Source organism: Carassius carassius, chromosome 33 (genome assembly GCF_963082965.1).
Source record: "Carassius carassius chromosome 33, fCarCar2.1, whole genome shotgun sequence".
Classification (NCBI taxonomy): domain Eukaryota; kingdom Metazoa; phylum Chordata; class Actinopteri; order Cypriniformes; family Cyprinidae; genus Carassius; species Carassius carassius.
Genome location: NC_081787.1, coordinates 15,839,181 through 15,866,138, shown reverse-complemented (window position 1 = coordinate 15,866,138; position 26,958 = coordinate 15,839,181). Strand labels below are relative to the sequence as shown.

The window sequence follows — 26,958 nt, the reverse complement described above, 5'->3', positions numbered from 1 at the left end:
AAATGACAAGAACACTGTTTATTGTTTATGTATATTATACATTTATATCTTTATTTATAAATAAATAAATAAATAAATAAATAAATAAATAAATAAATAAATAAATAATAATAATAATGACTCCTGCACAGCAGGCGGCGCAAAAACGAAAGAAGCGTTGAACTCAACGTTTTACGTATGGTCACGTCAGCACGCTTTAAACGTCATCGCGTTTTGTCAGGGCTCGACGAGGTAAGATGGCGGCGCCAGAAGAACAGGATTTATCTCAGGCTCAAACTGAAAAACTCCTTCAGTTTCAGGTATCAACTAGATTGTCTGGTTTACAAACACGGATTGGATCTTTTATAGACTCCATTATCAGGAAAAATAGCGTTCGCAGTGTCCAGCTCAGCTGCTTTAAGTATAAATGACCAGTCAGCAAGTTAACTGCCGTTAAGTTCGTTAGTTTTTACTCAGCCGACACCAGCTTCAGTTTATGTAAAAAATACAGACTTAATATGAATAATATCATTTTGATTTATGCCCACATTAATACTTTCTCGTGTATACAAGTGTCTTGTTTTAGTTGAAAAGGCAGCTGTCAGTTAGGCAGCGAGACATTGGTTGTGTCTCAAAAACCTAGAGAGCTACCTAACGTTACCTAGACAGCAGATTTGGTTAGAGGAAAATGTGCCTATGATGTCCAAAGTGCTGTCTAGTTAGCTGCCATGACATGTTTTTTGACGGCCAGAAGAAGAAAAGCTAGTCGTCCGGAACGCTACGTAAAATGCCATCTAGATCGATAATTTACTAAGTTTTTTTAGGGGATTTTTTTCTTCTTCTTTTTTTATTGTTTTTGTATTGTTTAAACTGGTAGCAGCCATCACTGGAGAAGTTTACTTGTTTCTCATCTACTCCAGAGTCATTAATATAAAATAAATATGTCCTTGAATTAATGACTGATCTCGAAAACATTCTAGAATTTTATAAACACACTGCCACCCAAATGTTTCATTCACTAGCACAGCGTGTCACATATTTCATAAACACATCTGTCATGCAGCAGGATTTGTATTGTTTAACTTCTGACAGTAGAGTGCATCTCTTTTCCTTTGTTTGCAAATAACGGGAGTTTTTTGTTTTTCTTCTTTTACTTCTTCAGGACCTGACAGGCTTGGAGTCAATGGACCAATGTCGGCGCACATTAGAACAACACAATTGGAACATTGAGGTGAGAGCTGCTCAACCAAATGAATGGATCCTTTCATTGTATTGTTTTACCTTTTGTATAAGGAATATTATTCCAATTATTGGGATTAATGGAAATCTTTTTACAGGCTGCAGTACAAGACAGACTAAATGAGCAAGAAGGAGTTCCAAGTGTCTTCAACCCGCCGCCCACCAGACCGTTACAGGTCAACACAACAGACCACAGAGTCTATAGCTATATTGTCTCAAGGCCACATCCTAGAGTAAGAGGGTCTTTTGGATTTTTATTTTCTGTGGTGGTGGTGGTGGTGGTGTTTTTTTTTTTCACTGCTTATATCTGTGTACTAGTGTTTTCAATAATTATAAATGCTTAAAACATTTTTATCTAGCTGTGGTAAATACTAAAATGCCAAGGAAAGATTCTGGTTCTGACCTGTTATGACATGGAGACTGAGGTTGCGGGTAAAATACCCTTGTAAAACAGCAGCGTTATGACCGATATTGCAACAGGGTCCTCAATAAATATTAAATAAACCGCTTGTATAAATGTTTTCTCTCTCTCTCTTTTACAGGGCTTATTAGGTTGGAGTTACTACTTGATAATGCTTCCCTTCAGGTTTACGTATTATACACTTCTGGACATATTCAGGTATTAAAGCAGTTAAACTAATCTAATATAGACTTGTTATATTTCACACTACTAGTCTTTCTGCTGATGTTTTCTTCCTATCTCGAAATCTTCAGATTCACCCTGAGATTCATTAGACCAGATCCAAGGGGTCGTGTCACAGATCCTGTTGGTGATGTCATGTCCTTTATTCATAGTTTTGAGGAGAAATATGGTCGATCACATCCTGTATTCTACCAGGGAACATATAGTCAGGTATGTTAATATAGAAAAAAAATCTAATTAATGGAACAAAATGAACCAATGTATTGATTAAGAACATTTAACTTTTACACGTATTTGACCCATTTACCAGGCAAGACATTTAAAGACTGAAACATCCTGCGTTAAGTAAATCTCAAAATGTTCTTAATGGTTTTTCTTCTAGGCTTTGAATGATGCCAAGCGAGAACTTCGCTACTTGTTAGTTTATCTTCATGGAGAAGATCACCAGGACACAGATGAGTTCTGCCGGTAGGTTTTAAGTTGGATGTTCTCCTCTATTCACATTTACATCAGGTGAGCTTCTGATCTCATAACCAGACCTCTTGTCTGTCTGTCTCTTTCTTAGAACTACATTATGTTCAGAGGAGGTACTGACCTTCATTAACACAAGGGTGCTGTTTTGGGCCTGTTCCACCAGCAAACCAGAGGGTTACAGAGGTAACCAGCTTCCCATTAACTTCACTTCCCAGTCTCTTGATAATTCCCTTTCTGAATGTTGTTGTGGTGTCACCGTTATCTCGAGTTCATTATCTTGTCTTCATATTGTGTGTTCAGTCTCCCAGGCCCTGCGTGAGAACACCTATCCCTTCCTGGCTATGATCATGCTGAAGGACCGCAAAATGACAGTTGTTGGGAGACTGGAGGGGCTGATCCAGCCCGAGGATCTTATCAACCAGCTGACCTTCATCATTGAGGCAAACCAGACATTTCTCATGTCAGAACGACTAGAGCGGTAAGATTACGTCATTTGCTTTCTGAAAACTGAAACTCACCCAGATGTGTGAAGGGCTTTTAATTACTACATTAAAAAGAAACTATATTGTACATTATATATCCATCTATCTAACTCCAGGGAGGAGAGGAATCAGACGCAGGTACTGAGGCAGCAGCAAGATGAAGCTTATCTGGCATCCCTCCGTGCAGACCAGGAAAAAGACAGAAAGAAAAGAGAAGAACAAGAGCAGAAACGTCAAGAGGAGGAGAAGGCACGCCAGAGCATCCTTGATGAAGAGAAGAGACGAAGAGTAAGTCATTTAAGGAATCTGCTATTATGTAAAGAAAAAGGCATTCGACAATTACCATTGTTGTCAGTTTAAAAAAAAAACACTGAATTACAGGATATATGTAATTAATTCAAATGACTGATCACATTAAAATAACAAAATCAAATTTAAATGGAAATTAAATCAAACATTTGATAGCAGTAAAAAAATTATACTGTCTGGGACAAAGTATGTTGTTATTTCCTGCTCTTGAAGAATATACTGTCTAACTTAAAACCTGCGGTCCCTTTCTTTGCACACGTTCATGATACCCGTTTTAGTAAGTTGACAAATTTCTGGCATGTGTAGCTATGAAAGTAGCAAAGAAAGTGCACCACGATAAATAAAGTTATTGTCTCCCAAAATAAAGAATAGACTCTCTCCAGCCTAAACTCCAGTCATTAGTATCCCAATTCGAATCCCACTTCCGTGATGGCTACATGTCACGGGGTAACACATTTGCATAATTGCCGCCTATGTTCTACGTTGGCTGGCCTTGAACAACTTGACCCCACCCACAAAAGTAATTTTACTGACAACTGCTTCTCTAATCTCTGGGGCTCAGGAAGTTAAGCGTAGGATTCACTAAACGCTTGTGGTTGAAAGATGGCTCAGACCCTGTTTATTTGGACCAGCTGGCTCCACTGAATCACAAGTATGATAAATAACAGATTGTTTATATTTTCTATAGAAGGTTCAAAACATGGAACTATGGCAGTGGGTGTATCGTTTCCGACACGCGCTGTATGTGATGGATCAATCACAACAGACTAGGCCATCTGGCCAATCAGAGCAGAGCAGGCTCACGGAAAGGAGGGTTTCAGAGAGACTGAATCTTCGAACAGCTTTGAACAAAAGTTTTTGAGAATCACTGAGAAAATGAGGTGATTATTATCTGCATATTATGATTATGTAATTACAGACGCTGGAAGAAGAGAAGGAGCGCAAGTCTGAGTGTCTTCCTCCTGAGCCGCCACTGGACGACCCAGACAGTGTCAAAATAGTGTTCAAATTGCCCAACGATACCCGCGTGGAGCGGAGATTCCTCTTCAGCCAGTCATTGACTGTAAACACCCTTCATCCTTCATTTATTTTTAATTTTTTTCTTGTCTTTACAATGTGTAGTACCATAACAGTATGATATCAGAATCTGTTGTTAAAGATAAGAAAACAGGTTCATGATGCACTCTGTTTTCAGGGTTTTAACTCTGATGTTTAGGGGAAAACCAGGCTTAGTCTTTTATTGTAATATATAACACCTAATATAAAAAAAAATGTATTTTGAACAAACTCAGTGTATAAAACTTCTTGTTTCTCCTTTCAGGTAATACACGACTTCCTGTTTTCATTGAAACAGACCCCTGAGAAATTCCAAATAGTAGCGAATTTCCCACGCCGGGTCCTGCCTTGCCTGCCGACGGAAGAGCAGCCCAATCCCCCAAGTCTGAAGGAGGCCGGTCTGAGCCGGTCAGAAGTGCTCTTTGTGCAGGACCTTACAGACGATTGACATTTAGCTAACCCCCTGCTCACCACTCAAGTCCCGCCTCGCCTCCAGTTTGTTCTTCTGTTTGATGGCCTGGACGAGGGGTCACTGAGATAAACCTTTTACTGAATTTAAAAAGTAAAAAAAAACAACCCATCCTTCCCTGAAGTGAAGTTTTGTTCTGTAAAATGAGTGCAAGGTGAACAGCCCTGTAAATATATGACATAGATATTTAAGGACAAGCCTGGAAGCCACAACTGTTTTCTTTTTCTTTTCTTTTCTTTTTTAAAGCAAATCAAAGTCGACCATATAATGTATCTCACGTAACGACCAAAAGAGGGTTGTCGGCAAAGGATCCGATGGGCTGCTTGCAGTTCAAGTGAATTCAAATAAGAAAACGAAAGGCCACAGCTTTTCCATGTGGCTTTGTCTATATAGAGTTTAGTGCAAGTCTGCCCATAGTGTGCCTGTGATAATTCATAGATGCCTATGTTGCCTGTCGTCCATCTGATGGGTCTGGTCATGTAAAGATGTCATTTTCCAATTCTAAATTAAACATTTTAAAATGTTGTTGTTGTATGACTAACAATGGTTTGGTTCAAGCTTGTTCAACATTCACATTGCAGCCTGCTGCACAAACCTGAAGCCATGGCATTTTGAATTTTTTTGTGGGTATGTGGAAATAAAATATGGCGTTAAATAATGACTTAAAACATTTATTTAAATTTCATAAAGTAATTGGAGAGGCAGTAACCTAGATGACCTTGTTTTATAGCATTAAGTCTGTTTGAATGTGAGTTTGATCTATTAGTGTGAATCTCATAAAGCTGGTCAGAAGATGGGTCACATTTCACTAAATCTAAATACTGTCTGTTAGGACAATTAATATTATTTCTTGCATTGCATTTTCACATCATTTTAATGTAGAAATAAAATGTACAGTATTTATATACCATGGTAGTATTTGTTGAACTGCCTTTATTTTGATTGTATTTAATAAATCGTGTCCAGACTGGTTGATTTATATAACTGTATCATAGCAATGATGAACATTGAGAATATGAATTGATAATAATGTCTCAATGCAAAAAAATAAAATAAATCCTAATTAGGGACACATTGATATTCTAGCCAATATGGCTAATATTTTAAATCTATACTTTAAGTGTACTTTGTATACTAGAGGTGAAATTAGGCAACATAATGCATGGTAATGTATGATGTATTTTGAAATATGCAATAAATGTATACTGTTTGATTAATAAATGAAATAAGCACTTAAAATATTTATTATAATTAAAGGAGGGGCCTATGGGATGCTGGTTAGATAAAAGGACTCCGAGCACTGATTTATATTATAGATCAGTGACTCAGAGCCACAACCAAAATTTTAATGATTATTTGGGCAATATTCCACAGTGTTTTTGTGTGTGGTCTGAAACTGAATTTACTGCACATTTCAAAGTTACTTTATATATATATATATATATATCATTTTTTATATTTTTTTCTTGCGGTAAGCAATGGATGTTCCTAGATAATAGATTTTTTTATTTTTAAGAAAACAATTTATGTCCAATTTCTTCCTAAAACAAATTTAACAACAAAAAGGATATTGACCTATAAATTATGTTGGCAATACACTTGGCATCCCTAGGTCAAAATCTTTACAAATTATTTTTTTATACAAAATATTTTTTACATCCACATTAAATTTAATATACCATCTAAACAGAAGGTTTATTGCTTTTGATTAAATGGGGAAATATGACCTAAACATTCTTTATGAGATTCACCTTTTAACCCTTGAGACACAGAAACCCTAAGACAAGTAACTGAACTGCAACACAGCTGTAGTGTGCAATACACTTAAAGCAGTGATTACTTTAGTCAGTGTAGTATGAGCATACATAACACATTTATTAGTGAACAACCCTCTCCAATTAGCCACAATTAAAATATATATATATATGATTGCACTACTCAGTAAAGCAGAACTTAAAACTTTCATTTAAAAAAAGTACAAATCTTAAAAATTTCAATCAGTATACAGATGTATTTATAATACACTATAACTAGTTATATGTTAAATATAACAAACAATGATTCCAATGGAATGAAAAAATTATAGCATTAAGAACCATTTCCTATATATAATATATATATATATATATATATATATATATATATATATATATATATATATATATATATATATATATATATATATAAGCTTTTTTATTTATTAATTTTTATTTTTTCCCAAATACAAACATGGCAAAAATGAGGTAACTGTAAATGTGCAAGTACCAAAGCAAAATATCTTCCTAATACAGAACACATGCCCCTGGCCCCGTTGTTGGCTGGGTAGTCTGGAGTTCAGGCAATGACTGACCCCTAAAGGCCAGGAGGAGAATAGAACAGTAAACAATCCACTATCCCACCACAGCAAGAAATCATTGGTAAACAATCAGTTGCATCTATGGAGCAATCAACAAATCACAAACCCTAAAGTATTTAGCTGCTTATTGGAACACAATTCTCCACCACAAAAGCTGTGAGATTATTTATTAGTTGAATCACAGAAAGACTACAAGATTCTATTTATTTCATAACTCATGTTTTTTCTCTTTTTTTTTTTCTTTTTAGTAACTCAATACAGGTAACACTGAGGTTTTCAAGGAATCGTGGTTATTATGAAAAAAATTCCTTTATAAATCTAAATAAGGATATATTAGAAATAGCCCACAGCCAGTTACCTCAAGCAAAAGTGCTTGCGTGTATATCAACAACTTATTTTGAAACCATAACAGTTATAGATGCTCAAGGTAGAGAGAACCGTACAACAGGTACATATATTTCTGTGAGATAACGCCGTATTTTTCAAAACCTCCTACTACTTTGATTTAAGGCAGATGTATGGAATCGGATCACTTGGACAGCAAAACAATATTCTTTAAAATGGTTTACCAGCACATACAAGTAAAGCTAAATAGTTTTCTTTCTTTTCTTTTTTTCCCCGTTTGTTTTCCTAATTGAATCCCCTGTTGATAATGTTATTAACTGTTTCTGACCACTGTTAGGGTGCTAGTAGCACTGCATGCTGTATGAATAGAGACCCATAACAAACTATTGCATTCTCTTATGTGAATGTAGCATTACACCTAAATATAGAATATCTAGCACCTTTTTTACTATATGGCTTTCCATTATCTAGATTCCAGGCAAGTGTGTCAATAACTGAGGCAACGATAGAAGCACAGATGTGGTGAGGAGCCTATCAATCACATTTTTCCACTGACTTCCCACTAGCATCAAGCTTAACGTTATTTTAAATGTCCTATATTTATTATTCTGAATTTTTTTTTGCAAGTACAAGCACGATAAAATCTTGTAGTCATTCGGTTGTATTACAAATGTGTGCAGTACAGTGCATGGCAGTTATCAGCTGAGCAGAAGTCCCCTACACCCAGAACCCAAAGCCAACTAGATGTACCTAAAAACCAGTTGGGACCTGGTCAGACATGCATGCATATTGTGCACAATTAAATACTTTCCCACCCGTCTAGATATCTTTCACTAAAAATACAGATGTCATTTTTTATTTGACCTTTTTTTCATTTATTTTTTTTGAATCCTTAAATCATGCAGACACTGTAAGAAGAGTCTTGGAAGTGGTCTAGGTAGGACAGTGTGCACCGGGGCACGTTTTTCAACGGGGTTACAACCTTTATGTGTGGTTCAAGTACAAGAACACAGAAAAACGCAAAAGCCGGAAAAAAGGTTCGAGTAACATACGCTAATGATCGGCTGCAGTGACGAAAAGCCTATTCTCACTCGATACAACATGACACTTCGTTTTTTTTTTCTTTGCATGCCAGTCTTATAATGGAATAATATTCACCACTATTTATAAAAGGAATATTAGTTCAGTTGATTACATTTAAAATAAGCATGGCCTGAGGAAAACAACCCAGAATACCCAAATGTCTCTCCATGGCATCAATCCCGTTTGAAATGGACTGTTTTCCTTTATTTTTCAATTACAGAGAGGCCCTGAGTGATTTTTAATTTTTTTTTTCTCCGTTATACTCAAAATATATGCCAGTGAACAGATATGTATACATAGATTACTTATCAAAAGTGTGGATTCAATTCAATGGCTTTTTTTAAAACCTGGCACGCAAACACAAGATTCTCACATTCTCCCTTTACCCGAGAAAACCAGTGTGTCTATTGAGTTACAATGACTATTCAGTTGACAAATGTCTCATGAGAATATATATTTAAAAGTCCTATAATTAAAGTACTTAGGGAACAAAACAAAACAAAAAGAATACCCAAATAGTTCATAGTTTTCCCCCCAAACAAAGTTCAGGTTTGTTTTTGGAATCGAGTGAACCATGAGTTAAACATTTTACAGTGCATTTTTTTTTTTAACGACCCTAAAACTCCATCTCTGCCCTTTCAAATCCTATTTGGGATCTTCGTGGAACAACTATTCCAGTCAAGAGGGCATAACTAGAAATGCGGAGGGTTTCAACATTCTTTTGTCTTAAAAACAAGACGATAATTTGCAACCTTTCACACCAAGGCTATGCATACAATGTTTTTTTTTCTTTCACATCACTTTACACTGTGAACATGGCCTGAGACCTGACAACAGGAGGCAAACTAAAACGCACTGAAGATGTTTTACTATTCCAACCAAATCCTTCAAAAACTCTCTTGAAAGAAATATATATATAAAAATAAATAACACTTTAAAAAAAAAAAAAAAAAAAAAAAAAAATCTGACAAAGGATATCTGAAGATTAGTAACAGGTTTGTGCTTGTCAAGGTCTTGAGAAGGCAGAGCTAAAAATCTTGTAGAGTATATTGATTATTTGGCTCACGAATGAAGAAAAACAAAAAGCCTAGTCCTCCAAAATCAGGTCAAACTTTGCGTTCACGTCACACACTCATTGCACGTATTGCTTTCTGCAAAGTGTTCCTTCCTTTCCCAAAAAGTCATTCTGGACAGGCAAATGCGAGCTCCTTGGCCTCCGTCGGAAATGCAAGGGGTGTGAGTTATGGCAAGACGGAGACCGTCCCGATGTTCCTCTTGAGGCTGAAATGTGTTGGTGCTCGTTAATTCAAATATTGCTAGTCTAAAAGAACAGTCCTCGTGAGGCCCGTGAGTTGTTCTCCTGGATCTAGCTGAGAAAGAGTTGCACAGCTGAGTGTGAGGGAGCGGGATGAAGAGGGCCGGTCCAGAATCGATGGGGGTTGTGCAGTGCAGCCAAGGTGGGAGCTGGCAGAGGCAGTTTGCTGTCCTCGTCCCTGTGTTCTCATGGGCCAGTCCCACTGGCCTCGCCAGCAAACAGCAAAGATGCCACAGCTTCACAATGTCACTACGACTGTGGTGAAAGCCCAGCGGGAGTTTTCCCGGTGGATTCACGGCTGTCGTTTTGCAGTCCTTTTGTCTACGTTTCCCTCTTTCACCTCAGGCCTTGGAACTCTGAACCACTGAAAGTCACACCTTCACAACAGCATTCGCAGATAAAAGAGAATCGGGATTAAGATATTCAAATGATCAATACATTATTGCAAAACAGATTATTAACAAGTCCCTCAGCCCATCACTTATACAGACATGCATCTATGATGGTCGTCCACTGGCGGAGCGGCCGCGTCCTATGAACTTGTCTGATTGCACAGTAAAGCCAAAAACCACCATCATCCAGGCCCACTCCCGCAGTCCCTAATGACACTAAAGCACGGTTTTAATCATCTGTGATCAAACAACTAGAGAATATTCAACGGCGTAAACGAATATGCCAACACAATACGAATTACAGGTTATCTTTGGAATCTGCGAAACAAGGGCAGGTTAATGAAAAAGAAAGATGAAAAAAAACAAAAAACGGTCATAATTCCAGAACTCGGATGTGGCTATAGGCGGCAGTAGCTTTCATGAAACTCACACAATGACGCACAGCAGAGGTCAAACAGGTTCCGTACAAATTCTGAGATTGCTTATTGTAGAGGTGGGGTTGGGAGTGGGGTGGGGGTAGATTTGCGTTTGGCTGGAGATCAGGTGTCCCCACTCACAGAACACACTCAAGGATTTGTGCTGTTTTCCAGTGATGGACAAAAACCTGAACTCATTCCACATCGCGGTGAACTTCAGACGCGTCGGCTCGACAGATTGGACAGGTGCGATTGGTCTGCAAGACATATTTCCAATTAATTTCTGCAAGCCAGTTTCCGTACATTTTTGATGGATCTATACAACGGCTGCCTATTCAATTAAAGACAGCATAAAACAAATGTCTTCTTTTTTAGTAAATATTACATAGTCATATTTTTTTTTTATTTAATTTGCACAATTATCATAAAATAGTCTACAGATAAAAACAAATATTAAAGAAATCAATACTTTTGTTCAGCAAGGATGCATCAAATTTATCAAAAGTCAGCGTGAAGACCTTTTCATTGTAAAATTTCTATGCTTTCTTTCAGACTTTCTCTTCAAAGAATCCTCAAAAAAAAAAAAAAAAAATCTTGTTTCCACAAAAAGCTCAGCAGCAACTGTTTTCAATATTGAGAATAAGAAGAAAAGTTTCTTGAGCACCAAATCAGCATATTACATTGATTTCTGAAGGATCGCTTTGCTATCACAGGAATAAATTACACTTTAAAATCTAGGCTATTCAAACAGAGAACAGTTTTATAATATATATATATATATAGAATACTATTATTCCTGTATTTTTGATCAAATGAACGCAACACTGATGAGCATAAGAGACATCACTGTAAAATTTTCAAAAATCTTACTGATCCCATACATTTAAACAACAGATTACATAAGCGTTTATATTGGACAAAACACTAATATTTACAATGTTTTGCTGTTAGTTATTGCAGATTTTTGTGCATTAAAACATTCTTACCTTTAACCATTTGTCCACACATTTTGCATGAAATTCATGGTTGCAGGGTAATACTCGAAGTAGCTGCCTTGACTCAAAATCACTAAAGCATACAACACACCTGTAAGAAAATTAAAGATAACAGAACATCAATGCCAAGTCACAATCAAACCTTCAAGATTATATATCCGAGGACACACATAACAAAGAACACTTACAGAGTTTGCTCAGATTGGTGGTTTTCTAAATTAAACCTGTAGGACGGAAGTTGCTCTATATCAGCTTTCGTTAGTCCTCGAGGTTTCGCTTCTCCGAGTCTCTCAGCAAGGTTTAATAATGCCTGAGAAAAAAATATTAAAATCACAGGTGTTCAAAACTCTTCACCCAAACAGTAACAAAATAGTGACACAACCTCTCTTCCAAAATTAGCTTTAATTCTATAAATAACTTGCTCATTCTATAGTTAACCTTGTGTCTATTTACCTCATAGTTCTCCATCTCCACATCATCTACATCCAAGTCCAGACTGATAGCAGGACCCACAGCAGTTGGAGGCACAGGAAGCATCGAGCTGTTTCACAAACACCGAAATCATTAGCATACACTCTATGGAAACAACCTGTTCTTTCTCGATAGTAGAAAAATATCCCAAAGGCTTTATAAAATCATAACCTTCCAATGTCCCTAATCAGAATGTGAAACACTCATACAGCAAAATATGTGTAAAGAGTAGAAGAGACTCTCACAGGAAGTATGGTAAGAAGCCGGGGTAGTAGGGAAGCGGAGGGGGCGGGGGAGGCAGAGGCTGCTGTAATCGGTACCTCTGTCCAGTTATACGCCTCGGCAGCATGTGCGGATATGGCTAAGGAAACAGATGACAACACATGAGGAAAACCCTTTAATTATTATTATTCATTTTGCAAATCTCATCCAAGGCTACTTTGGCAGGAATTCTACTACAAAGGCAATTCCCCCGGAGCAACCTGAGACTAAAGATGAAGTGTGCCAAATACACTCGCCTTATTCCGGTTTACTACACGAAAAGAAGAGAAATAAGCCACTTGGGGGTTGATTTTCTGAAAAAGAATAAAACTACGGCTATGTATTTTCTGGACATGTCCTGGTCGGGATTTCTAATTTGCCTTAAATGTTTGGGTAAATGTCTATTGTTTTCTCACTTGATGACTGAAAAGTTGTTTGGTGGGATCTACAGAGAGAACGGTCAAAGCAATGCACATGTGTGTACAGATAATGTATGAGGACTGTAGGGAGCATTTCAGTAGGAAAGCAATGCCAACACCAGGCCAATTTAGGCAATTTAGAAAAAAAAAGGAAAATTAAGACGTATTATCCAATAGCCTGTGCATTTTAAATGACATCAATAGGAAGGCAAAGTAGGTTAATTCCAGATGGTTAATTTTACCATTTAACCACCCACAATAAGACAAGGAACATACAGTACTTTAAGTGCATAAATGGGGCCAACTTTGCTTTCATGTTGACCAAACTAGGCGCAGTGTTTAAAAGTGTTCTGATTCGGGTTCCCCATTTCCCATAGGCTTATACTGACAAAAGTATTTCTAGAGCTTTGAGCTAGGTTTAATATTTCACCACAATTTTCTGACTTAGTAAGCTTAATTTTAGCCAATTGGTTGAATTTACAGTTTTTCTGCAGCACACAATCAAAAACCCCATATTTCTCCATTTAACAACTGTCAAACTGTTCAGTTGTAAACACAAAGCTATTGATCCATCTTGTACATATTGAGTACAAGGCCAACATTAGACAGAATTTTTTTTTTTTGATTATATAATTCTATTCTATTCTATAAAAAATTATAAAATTCTTTTACTTTGACATAGCTTCGAGCAAACATCAAAAAATAATTTTGTGATAACTTTTTTTTACTATTGCTGTTTACCATCATTCAAAAAATGGACAGCAGTAGTACTATTACAAACTTTAAATTTGCTTTCTGGAATTTGAACCTACTTTTGCCAGTAATCCACACCAGTAAACCTTCTCTGTTCTCTACATTAAGGGAAATTATTATTGTTTTGCTTGATGTCATTACCTGTTTATGCAAAGGCTACTCATTTGAATCAGTATATGATTTTTGACCTGACCACAGTAATTTATATGCTTTGTTGACATTCCAAAAAAAAGACATCTCACCACTCCGTAGGGTAGCTCTTGATGGAGGGGCTCCTGGGGGAGGTACTGGAGGGGCACGGAGGGGGTCATTGCTGGTGGATGGTGGGCTGGAGGATACGAGAATGTTCCTAACGGATGCTGGTCTCCTCGCAGATCCACTTCATTCTCCACCCTCTGCAGAGGCTGAACACACAAGTAGAAAAGACATACCTCTAGCATACAATTATGACTATTAATACCATAAAATCATGTCCTATTTTTGAAAGAATTCATTTTGTCACAACAATATTCAACATGTTTCTTATTTATTAAGAGTACAATCAGTTGTTGGGACTAATCTGTTACTCGTGATTAATAACACTGTCTGAACAGTAATCACATTACACATATTACTCTAGTGCACTACACTCAACACTGGGAATGATCAAATGTTTTTGTGTTTTTCAGCATTCTGAACTTTTAAACATGGCTCATCCAATCACACGAATGCATGTACGGTTTTGAGTTTTGCTTTTAACTAAAGTAGTACATAAATGTGAAAATTATTTTGCATATAAGGAAGACTCATTCATTTATTTAAAACAAACCTATCTTTTAGTTTGTATTTGTCAAGTTAGAAACTCATCTAATTATAAATAATCAAAAGAGGGAAACTCAAATAACTTTGGTTTATTATAAAAAGAACACTACTACTACTACTATTAAAAAAAGGAAAATAATATTTTAAAATTTCAAGCAAAAGAACTATTTACTACATTGACGTTTTTTATTTTTTAAATAAAAAAACAGCACTATGACTACTTAAATGTTTTTGTGCTGAATTTCCAGTAAAAATAATTGCATCACTACATTTACATCTACCTTGCTACAACATTACTCACACAAAGATGATTTTGGTCATGCTACCCACCCATGTTGTCGTCATAATTTACATGAAATGCACAAAAAAAGTTTTCTTTTGAGCAATTCTTAAAAATCATATAAAAAGTAATGTTTCATATATTTATATATCTTTAATTATAGTGAAAATGTCTATGTATTATTCTTTTAAATGCTGTATATGTGGTTGTGTGAGAGTGTGTGTGTACATATACATTTATACAGCCTGGTGCATATGAAAAAAATATGGCTTTATTCTCAACACAATTTGCATAGAAAAGAACATTCAGTAGTATTTATATATTATATGATCTGCACTCACCATGCGCGGGTGCTGGGGCTGTATGGGGACAAACTGGTTGAGTGGAGGCAGATGAGGAGGCTGGTGGGGTGGCACTGGTGGACTGGGGTGCAGGATAAAATGCTCACTGGAGATCAGTGGTGGAAATGTCTGATAGGACACAGGCAGATGCTGCATGGTGCAGGCCTGAATGAGCTGCAGACAAACAGAAAAAGAAATAGCAGATAACTAAGTGTCACTAACCATAGATACTACATTCATGAAGAAAGGGAGAATGGGCATTTCAATACTAAATTACTGTGCCACATGCTATGCATTATTCTGCACTATTTAGAAATCCACTAAACCACTGCAAAACCATTAGGGTTATGGATGGGGAAACTATGATTTTTGTCTTCTTCCTTTTTTGTATAATAATTTAATAAAATAGGAATAATATAATAATAAATGAAATAATATTAATAATATAAGGCACTTTCAACTGTAAATGACCGTGGCCACAGAAAAAAAATACAGAGGTGTTGACACAAATGCAATGACTGAGCAGATGATAGATTTAGCAGAAAGTACACCTTTGCTATCCATGTTGAAGATAAAATACTCCAGACATTTGCAGTGTCAATACAAACAAAAACAAAGGGGGTTGCACATTGCCCCTTGAAAGTTGCATCATGAAAAAGGTCATTATGCATTCTAGAGACAGAGGAAAAGCCTAAAAAGTGGAATGTAGCCGTTTGCTAATGCCTAATGTGTAAGCATGAGAGGTACATACAGAACAACACTCATAACAGTGCATCTGTAGCTAAGAGGAGAGGAGGGCATAATGGCTGCCTGGGACACACATACATCAGCTAAAGTAAATCTGGAGTGATGGGACATGTTAGGTGTGCTCTACACAAACTTCACTGACATTCCAGCTCTTCCTTTTCAAACTCACTGGAGGAGGAAGGCAGCAGAGCAGAGAGAGCTGTCCGCTGAACATTACCGAGCATGCTGGGAGCTGCTGAGCATTGCAGGCTGGGATAGGTTGCCCGGTGTGGATGGGAAAACCATGGGTCGTCACTGTAGTAACTGTGTAAGATATCGGAACTGATCCTTGATGCATCTTGAACAGAACACAACACAAAAAATTCAGGTTACGTGTTAAAAAATACAACCACTACTTCTGATATTCATTATAACAGCAGTCTGAGTCTACACGTATCACTTTCACATCAAAGTCTAAATACTAAATACAATTACTGCCTATATGCTAGTGGTCTCAAAATGCTTTAACCTGGCTCATGAATGTTCAACTTTCATGTTCTGCATTATGGTTTAGGGTCCTGTCCCATAGTTCTCTTAGGAATTAGTATTTAATACTTTTTCTATTTTTTATTTTTTTACATTTATTAAAAAGTCTGAAAATCAAAAATTCTAATTGCCCAATTGAAGCCCAAGTAACACCTAAAAGTTTTAAATATCTATTTTTTTTTATACATTTAACTTGATTTTTTTTTTTTTTGCTATTTGTATTTGTTACTAAATTTATTTATTTCTATATTTATTAATGGCCTGAAACACAAACATAAAAGTCCAATTGTAGACTTAAGTAACATCAAAAATTTCATTAATTTAATAATTTAATATGGACTTTGATACTTTTCATAAAAATATTTCTTTTTATAATCAAGTCATGAAAAGCAAATATAAACACCCAATTGTAGCCCACGTAAAAATATATTTATATTTTTTATAAATTCAAATTTATATTTTTATATTTTATACATTTTTATGCATATTAAAGGACTGAAATTCACATATAAATTGCCAATAGAGCCTAAGTAAAAAAATAATAAAAAATATATATATATATATATATTTTTTTTTATCTTTTTTATACATTTACAGTTTTTTATTTTTTTTTTCCCACAAGGCCTGAAATGAAAATATATAAATAACACATGAATGCCCAACTGTAGCCTAAAAACAGCAAAAAATATTTTATTTATACTGATATTAATTTTTTTATAACTTTTTTCTTCAAATACTTATTCAATATACTGAACGTCAAATAGCGCATTATATAGGGAACAGGAAATACCTGTTCGTGAAGATCCACCATGATGGAGCTCTGTTGGGGAGGTTGTGTGGCAGTATGCAGCATGCGTGGAGGTGCACTGGTGTGGCTATATTGCCTGGACTCATCTAAAGGAATCTGCTGATGCTGGGAGAAGACAGGGTGGTGAAAGTTCTCATCCTGATGAAGGGAAGTGTGCACAGTAGGTCTATCCCGCTGTCCCCACTGACGTCGTACTGGAGGACTAGGAGATGAACACACACAGATTTGTAAGTAGATACTATGCAGATGTTTTTTTTTTTTTTGACTCAAAATGATGACAGCCGCCTCACCTTCTCCTGAGGTGCAGAGGAGTGATGCAAGGCTCCCGGACGACCCTCCTCTGGTTTAAGGGGGCTGTTGATGGCCGCCTACTCACTGCTACTTCCCATGGTCGCATTTGTGACGTCGTACGAACGAGTCACACCTGCCTAGGGGACACCAGTAGTGCAAGAGGCACTTGTGTCTAACAGCCTCAGATTGTCGGAACTCTGTTTAAAACAGAAGAATGTTTTGTTAATTGAATAATGATTTAGGGAAAATCAGCACAACACTTTGTAATCATGTAATGTGCATTTCAACTTATGTTAGATTAACTTAACCAGAAACCAAAGTTCAGACATTATGTACTTATCCTCATGTCAATTCAGTTATTTTTTTTTCTGACTGTTTTTTCCCCATACACTGACAGTTCACAGCAACCATGTCTGTCAAGCTCCACAAAGGACACCGTTTTCATGACTTCTGACAGCTTTGAGTGAGGAACATGATTAAAATTATATTATTTACTAAAAAACCTTTACATCTGCCATGTTTAAATACAATACTCTCAAATAGGTTAAACTGTAAATAATTTACCATTAGTGACAATCACAGGCTTTCAAAACATGAGGTCAAGTAGTCTTGTGGTACACTTTTTGTCTGTTTTGTACTTTTATTTTCTTCTTTTTTTTTGCATGCAGGGGGGACCTGGTTAAAACAACAACCTCCCTTACAATTATTGTTAATTTTTAGTTAAAAAAAGAGAAAGAAATATAATATATATATATATATATATATATATATATATATATATATATATATATATATATATATATATATATATATATATATATATATAAACTGCAACTGACTTTGACAGCCAGTGATCACCATATGGGGGAAAAAATAGCTTTTATACTTTGCTCTCAGATCCTTTTGTTCTAGCCTGTATTACAAGCAAAGCATGTCAAATTACTTTTGAGAACCAACTTTAAGTGAAAATTACTTGGTAAGGTGCTTTTTGTTAGCTGTGGTCACCATAAACATCTGTTGTATGGAAAACACACACATTTGCATTCTTTAAAATTTCTCAAAATATACTGCAACAACAAAAAATTCTGGTGAATTTTTCCTTTAAAAAATGCGAAAGGTCAGCCCTGCTTTCAAATGAAAACAAAAAAAAAGGTAAATTTCATAGAATTTACACAACACGCCAATTATTACCTTAACAAGCTGTTGTATATTAATTTATGGATTGTATTATCATTTCATTATGTCTAATCTCTGAAGTACAAGGAGACTGGGGGAGAGAAACAGAATTTTCAGGTAAGTGTTATATTAAGATACAAACATTGAAATGCATCAGAACTAAAATTTTAATATATATATATATATATATACATACATACATACATATATATATATATATATACACACACACACACACAAATTTCAAGTGCATTTTATTAGTTTTATCAAAATCAGTGGCATGTGCAATAATACACCCAAGCACATAAACTTCTCATCGTGCTACACATGACATTTAAAAGTACAGTGCCATGTGTAAAATTATTAAACAAATACCAAAAGAAAAATACTTACAAACTTCAACAACAAAAGCGTGGAGGGCCATGTGCTTTCTCACAGACAAAGCAATAGCAAAGGAGTGCCACCAAATCTCGCATGCCTCACTTTATCAAAAATAATCACTTGGGAGGGCTTTTCGGTATGATTGAAACATTGTGCATGCTTCAAATAAGGAATGTGCACATTTCACATTAATAAAACACTTAAAAGGTTTCACCGTGGCCCAGCAGTGGACATCAACAACAATAGCACAAAGAGTCACGAGGCCGAAGTTTTACAGACGCGCGCGGGGCTAGTGCAAGCATCCACAGTTTACCTCATGCTCCCTAAACAGGTTCTCAATGCTACACGGAGTTTGTACAAAACATAAAAATGATTACACAAATCGCACGCACTTTCCAAGCCCTTAGCTGCTATCGCTAGCACACCGCCCGAGCAGATGAAGCCCTGAACAGGAAATGCAGGGATGCACAGCTGACAAAAAACAACAACAACAACGCCACGTTTAGAAAGTCTGCACGTCATGAATGTAAACCTCTGACTACCAAGATTCGTTTCAGTTTTATTTTAGGTGGACAGCTTTTTGTCCAATAAGCAAAGCGTGATACTGATAGCACCAAACGAGCTTACTTGTTTTCAATGGCGCGCGAGTTTCCGACTCGTCCACGCGCTGCTTTTTGGCGACTAAATCGATGCCGTAAATCTCGTTTGGTGAATTTACAGCCTAATCCGAAAGAAATCATCCGGTAAAACTAGCAGACGGTCATGGTTAACACACAGGCATCGTCCGTTTCCACGAGCTTGTTTGTTGTTGTTGTTGAACAGGCGTTGATCTTCAGCGTTGAAAGAGAAAATGCATCTTCCTCTGCTGCCTAACGTCAGATAACTTATCCCCAACAAACCTGTTATAGCGTGCACTTGTTGTTTCCTTTATTATTATATCCGATGCATTCGAAATGTAACATGTAACATGGGTGCAGTTCGATATTGTTGTCGTTGTGGTTGTGTCTGTATAGTCACGCCTTCTTCCTTAGAGCTACCACGCAAGAGAAGAGCCGGAGACAGTCAGCCACTTTTTAGATGCTGATGCTGATGTTTGGTCGAATCCCTCCAACTTGATCCCAGCAATGTTTTCACAATTCCTCTTTACCATAAAACCAACGCAGACCCCTTTAAGTGGTCCAAAATGTGAAATGAATCAAAAAGGGACCTAGTTCTTACATTCACGCTCGTTTCGGTTCACTTTAGCTGCAGTCCATTTACAATGTACATTGTTTTTCAAGAAAACAAAACTTATTTTAAAATATTTGAAATTATTATTATTGAGAATAATTACTTAGTTATGTTTAACACCCCTTAAAAAAGAGCACAGGCCAGGGCTTCATGTAGCTGTTATTTTTTTCTTTTTTTATAAATAAATAAATATGGATTTATGGATCTTTGGCATCAAAATATATTATATATTGTTTTGTTTTCTGTAGCTCTAATGCAATAAAACAATATTATATAAAAATACATATTTAGAGGCAAATTTCAGCAAATTTAATCATAAAAACACAATATTTATTTGTTTTTCATAGCTTAAAAGTACAAAATGAATGCATTAACACAAAATGATAAATATATTATATTTAAAGGCAAATTTCAGCAAATTCAGTCATTATAGAATAATATTACAATATATTTCTGTCATAATTTAGTAACTTTCATATAAATGTGAAACCTAGAGTGTTTTTATTTTATTTTTGATTATTATTATTTATTATTTTTTGTTTATTCATTTTTTTACTTTCTCCTTTTGGAGCATCCAAATGTATGTCAAAATCCATTCAAATCACTAGATTTGAATGTTATTCAAATATTATTACAATAATAATAATAATAGTAATAATGTGTGAAAACACTATAAGAGTTCATTTCAGCTCCCAAAAGTGTTTTGGGGTCAGATGATATGTGTTGTGCAGAAGTCAAAACATTAAACACAAACATAGCAGGTAGAGCATGTTATCGGTGATGATTTATTATGCCACTGAAATTCATTTTGAAGTTGCATTGGTATAGTCCCAGATAAGGGGGATGCTGTTTTTCACAAACTGACCATCATGTTCATGTTTCATAGCATTTATAAATGGAATCAAGAAAAAGTAAACTATATGATTTATATTAACAGTTCATAACCACTTCAAAATGCAAATTACTACATCATTATGTTGCAAATAATGTGTTAACTTTTTCATCATCTTACTACAAAGTTTAATATTTGTTTTAAGTATTATTATTCTAAAGATGATGGTTATTGCAAAATAAAATTGAAGGGTAATCCGAGTAAAATGCTTAAGTTTTCATGTTTGAGTTGTGCTTGTGATTTTATTATATACTTTAATGTCATTGCAAAGCATTGTTTTTAATTATGGTATGATAATAGTAAAAACTATTTTATTTATTATTAATTATTATCAATATTTGTGTTGATGTTATCATTGTGGACTAAATGAAAAGCAGGAAAGAAAATCATGTTGGAAAGCATCTAACTGTGTTCTCTCTGGCATTTCTCATCCGCCTCTCCATCAGAGACAGTGTGACACAGCCCAGTCTGTTACATAAGCCTTGCGCCAAATGGCGAGCCGGCGGAGAGAAACACATACAAGCTTCTTTACTTGAGGGGATCTCAAGTTACACCGTTATTCAATGCACTTTTCAAGTTCATGAACTGAAATCTTAAAAAATACTGATTTTACTTGGTCTGGGAAATGCATCATACAACTCATGAAGCAGCTATGAGAACGACGAGGGCTGTGTGTAGCATTTGTTCTTTTTTACAATAATATTTGCGTTTAATTTTATATCGAGTATATAGGTCGGTATAATTTTTGCAGCATTTTCAAAGGGCCTCTCGACTGGCTTCAATGCAGAGAAAACACCCAATGTAATCTAGTGTTTAACTCACGGGAAAATGACTAAAATAAATCAGATTCTTACTTAACATGCGCTGCGCGTGCACACGATCACGCACATCTGAGGCAAGCTCGAGACAAGCAAACCCGCGTCCCATACATCCATGCACTTCCAATCCAATGTAAACATTACAGCATTACAGCAACAAAACAAGGAGGGGCTCAAGACTTTAGGGGGACAACGCTTAAAAACACGCCGACACCATATGTGCGATGCATTCAAGACCGTGAAAATCCACTGAAATCCACGCCATCAACGCGAAGACTCAGGCGCGTGCGTTACCTGATTGTTAATTTGTGAGCATCTCAATCGCGGACATTTCTCCTTGTAATCCTGCACATCTCTCCCATATTCGGTGCGGCATGATCCTCAGCTGTTCCTGTTAATGGAACATTCCGTGGATTTCACCACTGAATTGGGAAAAAAGGTACAAACTGGAGCTCGAGGAATAAAGGCAGAATATGGCATTACTCTTCGCATCTCGCGCAAAACTACCACTCTCTGAGTGCATTAGACTTCGGAGAAATCAGTGCACTCGGGTGAACCCAGCATCATCCACCGTCTGTTTGCGTGCTTTTGTTGCATACCCCTATGAGGGGCATTTAGAGGCCGCGGACTTATGGCAAGCCGTTTGAACATTATTCCTTATAAGTGTATAAGAGTGTTTTATGAGTGTGCTACTTTGTGGAAACTTGTTTCTACCATGTGATGGGGGGGGGGGGGGGGGGGGGGGAGAATGAAAGCAAAGAAAATTATGATATATAATTTGCAATTCTGAGAAAAGAAACTCAAAAATATAATATATGAGATTTTCCGAAAAAAAAAAAAAAAATCAGAAAGGTAGCAGTTACCTTTATTTTATTTACCTGGTGGCAGGGACTGGCTTCCATAGCTACTTATAATGGTTAATTGTTAGTAATAACAATTATCCAACTAGTATCTTTTTCATTGTCAATAACGGTTTATTAAATATTAATAGGGGTACTTACTGATTAGATTTCAGTTGTAATTACTATTAATTAGTCACTATTATACAGTATTGACAAGTATGAATTAGTCACTATTACTTATTCATTGGCTATAATAAATTATACCTTTGCTAGCAGTCACTTCCATAGTGATAAATCAAACAAAAACACACAATTTGCAGTTAAGTCCTTCTGAAATAAGAGCTAATTTTTATTTTTAGTTACTTGTAACAGTTCAAATATAGCACAGCCTTTTTTTTATTAGACACTAGTTCCAGTTGTTAACTAGTAGCCTATGAATTTGTAATGAACTATAAAGTATCCATTTTGACTTGTCAGACATATGAGACAAATTAAACAATTGGAGAAGATGCTATTTCAATTAAGCACTAGTAAAACAGAAATAGATCATGATTGGGACTGTTAATATTAATTAAGAAGTAATAGTAGTCTTCTTTCCTCTACTTTGAATCTCTCTTCTATCTGGAAGATTGTATGATTTTTTTGTGTGATTTTACTTTCATATAGGGGCACTGAATGAACAATTAGTGGATGTGAAATTATGATATTCAACCAAACCAGGTAAAACAGATATCGAAAAAAAGATATACTACACTAGAGCTGAAGATATTTGCCCGAACCCGACAGGACCCGATGGGACCCGACGGGTTCGGTCAGGTTCGGGCTTAATTTATATCATCTTACACGGGCTCGGGCTTGCGCTCCGGTTTGCAAGGTAAACGAGCGGCCATGTGATGTGTTTCGATTAGCGCGAGAAAGAAGCGAAAATGTATGCTGAGTAGGTGTAACGGAGGCTTGCCTCTGGCGATTACGTTTTGGTTGCACCAGCAACTAAAGCAAAGTCTGAGGTGTGGAAAAGTTTTGACCATGTTTATAATGAGAATAATGAGTGAATAATGACGCACCATCAGTGAGCGCAGGAACGCGCTGAAGCCATCTACAGTGGATTCAATAATTTTCCTCCACAAAACATGTAGGCTATGCTTAGCCTAATCTCTGTGAGTAAAGGTTTTTCAAATGATAACTAAATATTCATTGAGTCTTATATGCATAACGTGGACAAAGTATTTACGCTAATGTTGGCATTATTATTTTATTAAATGTCAGCTGCTAGTGGCGATCGGAGCCTTTATCTTAATTTCGTTATTGCCAAATACCCATCTTAATTAAAAAATGTAACCTAATTGAATTTGTTAAAAAAGACTCGTTTTTATTGGTGCATTGGTCTATTTATAGGCTAAATGAGCCTATGTCTGTTTAGAGTGCTGAGATGTTAAGATGTTACAGAGGACTTATTTTATTTCTTTATTCCAACTTCCAAGTGGTCTAGTCTACGTTAGTTCTGAACAAATTATGTTAAAACATGTATACAGTAAATGACTCATTCTTGACAAAAGGCAAAATAGTGTGTACAGCAAAAAAAGCCAATGTACAATTAACCCAATTCAAGTCAAATTTAACACTCCTGGAATGTATATATGACAATAAATAAATTAATCCACAAATCAATACATGTTTACATTTATTTATTTAAATTGAAACATTGTAACTTTATCCCGACACTAAAATGTCTTCACATTCAGTGTTTTCAATAAACGTAAACAACATGTTCTTACAAAAATTAAAACATAATGTTCAAGCAAATCAGTGTAAAGGCACAAAATACGTATTCTTATTTGGTCCATATGTATTCTGAATTTCATTAGGTTTATCCACCTTTTTCCTGACATAAAAATGGGGGCCGCCATTTGTAAATTCTATGGGTGTAGCTTCCGGTCTAATTTTTTGTCCAGCTATTTTTAGGTTTACAAAACGGTTCGTTTTGCTGATTGATATTGACAATTGATGTGTTCTATCATACAATTTTAATATGTTATCTATATGAAGAACACACTTGTTGTTTACTGCACGTTGTTATTCTCCTCGTTATTTACCTATAGCAGCTAATTAAACGGAAGTCTCACCAATAGACTTACTTCCGCATTGAGGAAAAAGGTGGATAGTGCTTACAGTGCTTACATTTATCTGCTTAAACCACAGCATCTCAGTCATTACCATCAACCATGAATGCCGGGCCGTACTTATCTGATGTGGGGCCCGGTGCAAAGTAGGGAGCGTTCCTGGGTGGGAGCCTCATTCAGTCCGTTTACACCTCAAGTGCGGGGCCCGATGCGACCGCACCAGTTGCACACACCTAAGGACAGCCCTGGCTGAATGTATGTTACTGATCACTGAACAAAGTCTGTGCCAATGGTGTTTGGACCTTCTCGTAGAAAGTAGTCTCTTTCTTTTTGTCAGGATGATAAGACGTGGTTCTCTGCAGTTTCCAGCTAAGCAAGAAATCCACTCCCACTTGCAGAATCACAAAAGCGCTCCTGTAAATTTGAATAATTTTACATCCATTTATCAAAGCTATTATTAACAAGTGAAATATCAGATACAAGTATCAATTACAATACAATAATAGTTTACTCAAAACATTTACCCAAAAATTGTGTCATCATTTTTTATGTCATATGTCAATATATATGACATATGAAACAAACACATACTTACGTGTGTGTGTGTGTGTGTGTGTGTGTGTGTGTGTGTGTGTGTGTGGAAAAATCACACAAATCCAATATATTGACACATCAACATTATGAAAACTTGTTAAATTAATGCTTAATATTGTTACGTTTATGAACTTTCTTTTTCCTTTTTGGTCTTCCTGTTCTAGTTTTGTTAATTGATTGATCCCCACCTGTCTCCAGTTCCCTCAACACCTGTGTGCTTAAATACCCTGTCTGTTTAGTTCTCCCTCGTCCGTGATTGTATTGTAACCTGAATTTGTATGTGAAGTTATCTTTGAATGTCTATGTTAATGCTGAATATAATGTAGTATATTGTCTGTATTCTCCTTCTTCCTTTGGTAAACTCCTCATCTGATCCCGATCCTCCTCGAGCACTTTTATCCTTTCGTTTAGCATACATACACACCCGTAATTGTAACAAATATAATCACAAAATTTGGTCACAAGACACTTAAGAAACAATTATGTTAATGATATCGCTATTTTAGATTTGGGCCGTTTCCTGTGGTTTGATTTGACATCAAATTTAATCTGTGAAAAATGTTTCAGATCGTCTAGGCATGCACAGCATACAAATATCATTATTAAATAATATAATTTTATGAAATACATACAGTAAATGAAGTAAAACACTTACTTTGGTGTTTTCCTTGTTAAAACCAGCTTCCCCGTCTGCTCCGCTTCGAGTGAAACAATCTATCTCTCTGAGGAAAGTGTAGGAGCGCACAACATATTAATGTTGCTATAAATCAATATGATGTTATAAAAAAGATATTTTAAATGAGGTAAAACGCTTACTTCTGGTCTCTCCCTTCTCTAAGTAACATTAACCCACATCTGCACTGCACTGCAATTAAAATCTGTGAGAGACGGTTAGGCTCGTTTAGGCGTGCACAGCATTTAAATATCGTCAAGTAAAATCATCTTATGAAATACATGTAAACAAGGTAAAACACTTTCTTATGGTGTTTTCCTTTGATAAAACCAAATTCACCGTCTTCTCCCTATCGTGAGTGATAGAAAGTAACGTTATCTCTTGAGAAAAAGTTTTGGAGAGAACAGCACATAAATATTGCTATAAATTAATATAATGTTATTAAACACATATTTTAAATGAGATAAAAACACTTAACTTACTTTCAGAATCCCCTTATAGAAAATAATTGACGTCGTCGTCTGTTCCGCATTGCGAGTGAAAGGAAATGTCGTTGAGAAAAGTTTATGCGCACACAGCAAATAAATATTGTTATAAAACGATTTGATATTACAAAACACATTTTATGAGTAAGATTATACACTTTATTTAGTTGTTTTCCATCCTCGTATGCACTGCATCGCGAGCAAAGAAAATGGCATCTGTGAAAAAATATTTCAGGTGGTCAGGCGCGCGCACACGAGCAAATGTCCCGGATGTGACTTGTAACACTCAACAGTGTTAATAAAGGTAACTCTGCGTATTTACACTGCCAGAGGGTGCTGTTTACACTAGCTAGTCTTAACCCTTGTGCATTGTTCAAATTCACTACCCTTTCGTTATGTTCGGGATGAAAACATCCACTCAATTAAACTGCTTTAAAAATGTATCAGATTCATTTTTTTTACATATTTGCATAAATCTATTAATCAACCTCAGTCCT

At 35.9% G+C, this 26,958-nt stretch overlaps 2 protein-coding genes across 4 annotated transcripts; one reads left to right on the top strand and one right to left on the bottom strand.

Moving 5' to 3' along the window:
- Positions 1–161: 161 nt before the first annotated feature.
- LOC132113833 (FAS-associated factor 2-like) lies at positions 162–5,176 on the top strand. Its single transcript, XM_059521853.1, has 11 exons — positions 162–299; positions 1,142–1,210; positions 1,317–1,451; positions 1,761–1,837; positions 1,933–2,071; positions 2,244–2,329; positions 2,427–2,518; positions 2,636–2,813; positions 2,934–3,105; positions 4,046–4,189; positions 4,448–5,176. The coding sequence occupies exons 1-11, from the start codon at positions 237–239 to the stop codon at positions 4,628–4,630; spliced, it is 1,338 nt and encodes a 445-aa protein (XP_059377836.1). The 5' UTR covers positions 162–236; the 3' UTR covers positions 4,631–5,176.
- Positions 5,177–6,828: 1,652 nt separating this feature from the next.
- On the bottom strand, positions 6,829–22,333 carry LOC132113832 (RING finger protein 44-like). 3 transcript variants are annotated; one of them, XM_059521850.1, is made up of 11 exons: positions 22,042–22,333; positions 17,250–17,447; positions 16,942–17,161; positions 15,796–15,963; positions 14,880–15,053; positions 13,700–13,861; positions 12,270–12,385; positions 12,007–12,094; positions 11,742–11,863; positions 11,545–11,644; positions 6,829–10,815 (listed from the first exon to the last, which is right to left on the bottom strand). In XM_059521850.1, the coding sequence occupies exons 2-11, from the start codon at positions 17,354–17,356 to the stop codon at positions 10,753–10,755; spliced, it is 1,320 nt and encodes a 439-aa protein (XP_059377833.1). In that variant the 5' UTR covers positions 17,357–17,447; positions 22,042–22,333; the 3' UTR covers positions 6,829–10,752. The 3 variants fall into 3 exon arrangements, with proteins under 3 accessions (XP_059377833.1, XP_059377835.1, XP_059377834.1); XM_059521852.1 differs by having other exon boundaries at positions 15,844–15,963; XM_059521851.1 differs by lacking the exon at positions 22,042–22,333 and adding an exon at positions 19,435–19,591.
- Between the last annotated feature and the right edge of the window lie 4,625 nt (positions 22,334–26,958).

Coding starts and splice junctions, on each gene's coding strand:
- LOC132113832 (XM_059521850.1), bottom strand. CDS start 17,356: ATGCGACCATGGGAAGTAGCAGTGAGTAGGCGGCCATCAACAGCCCCC. Junction 12,095..12,269: donor GGCTTCTTACCATACTTCCT/GTGAGAGTCTCT, acceptor TTTGTGAAACAG/CTCGATGCTTCCTGTGCCTC. Junction 11,864..12,006: donor TGGAGATGGAGAACTATGAG/GTAAATAGACAC, acceptor TTTTTTTCTCAG/GCATTATTAAACCTTGCTGA.
- LOC132113833 (XM_059521853.1), top strand. CDS start 237: ATGGCGGCGCCAGAAGAACAGGATTTATCTCAGGCTCAAACTGAAAAA. Junction 1,452..1,760: donor TCTCAAGGCCACATCCTAGA/GTAAGAGGGTCT, acceptor TCTCTTTTACAG/GGCTTATTAGGTTGGAGTTA. Junction 4,190..4,447: donor TCTTCAGCCAGTCATTGACT/GTAAACACCCTT, acceptor TTCTCCTTTCAG/GTAATACACGACTTCCTGTT.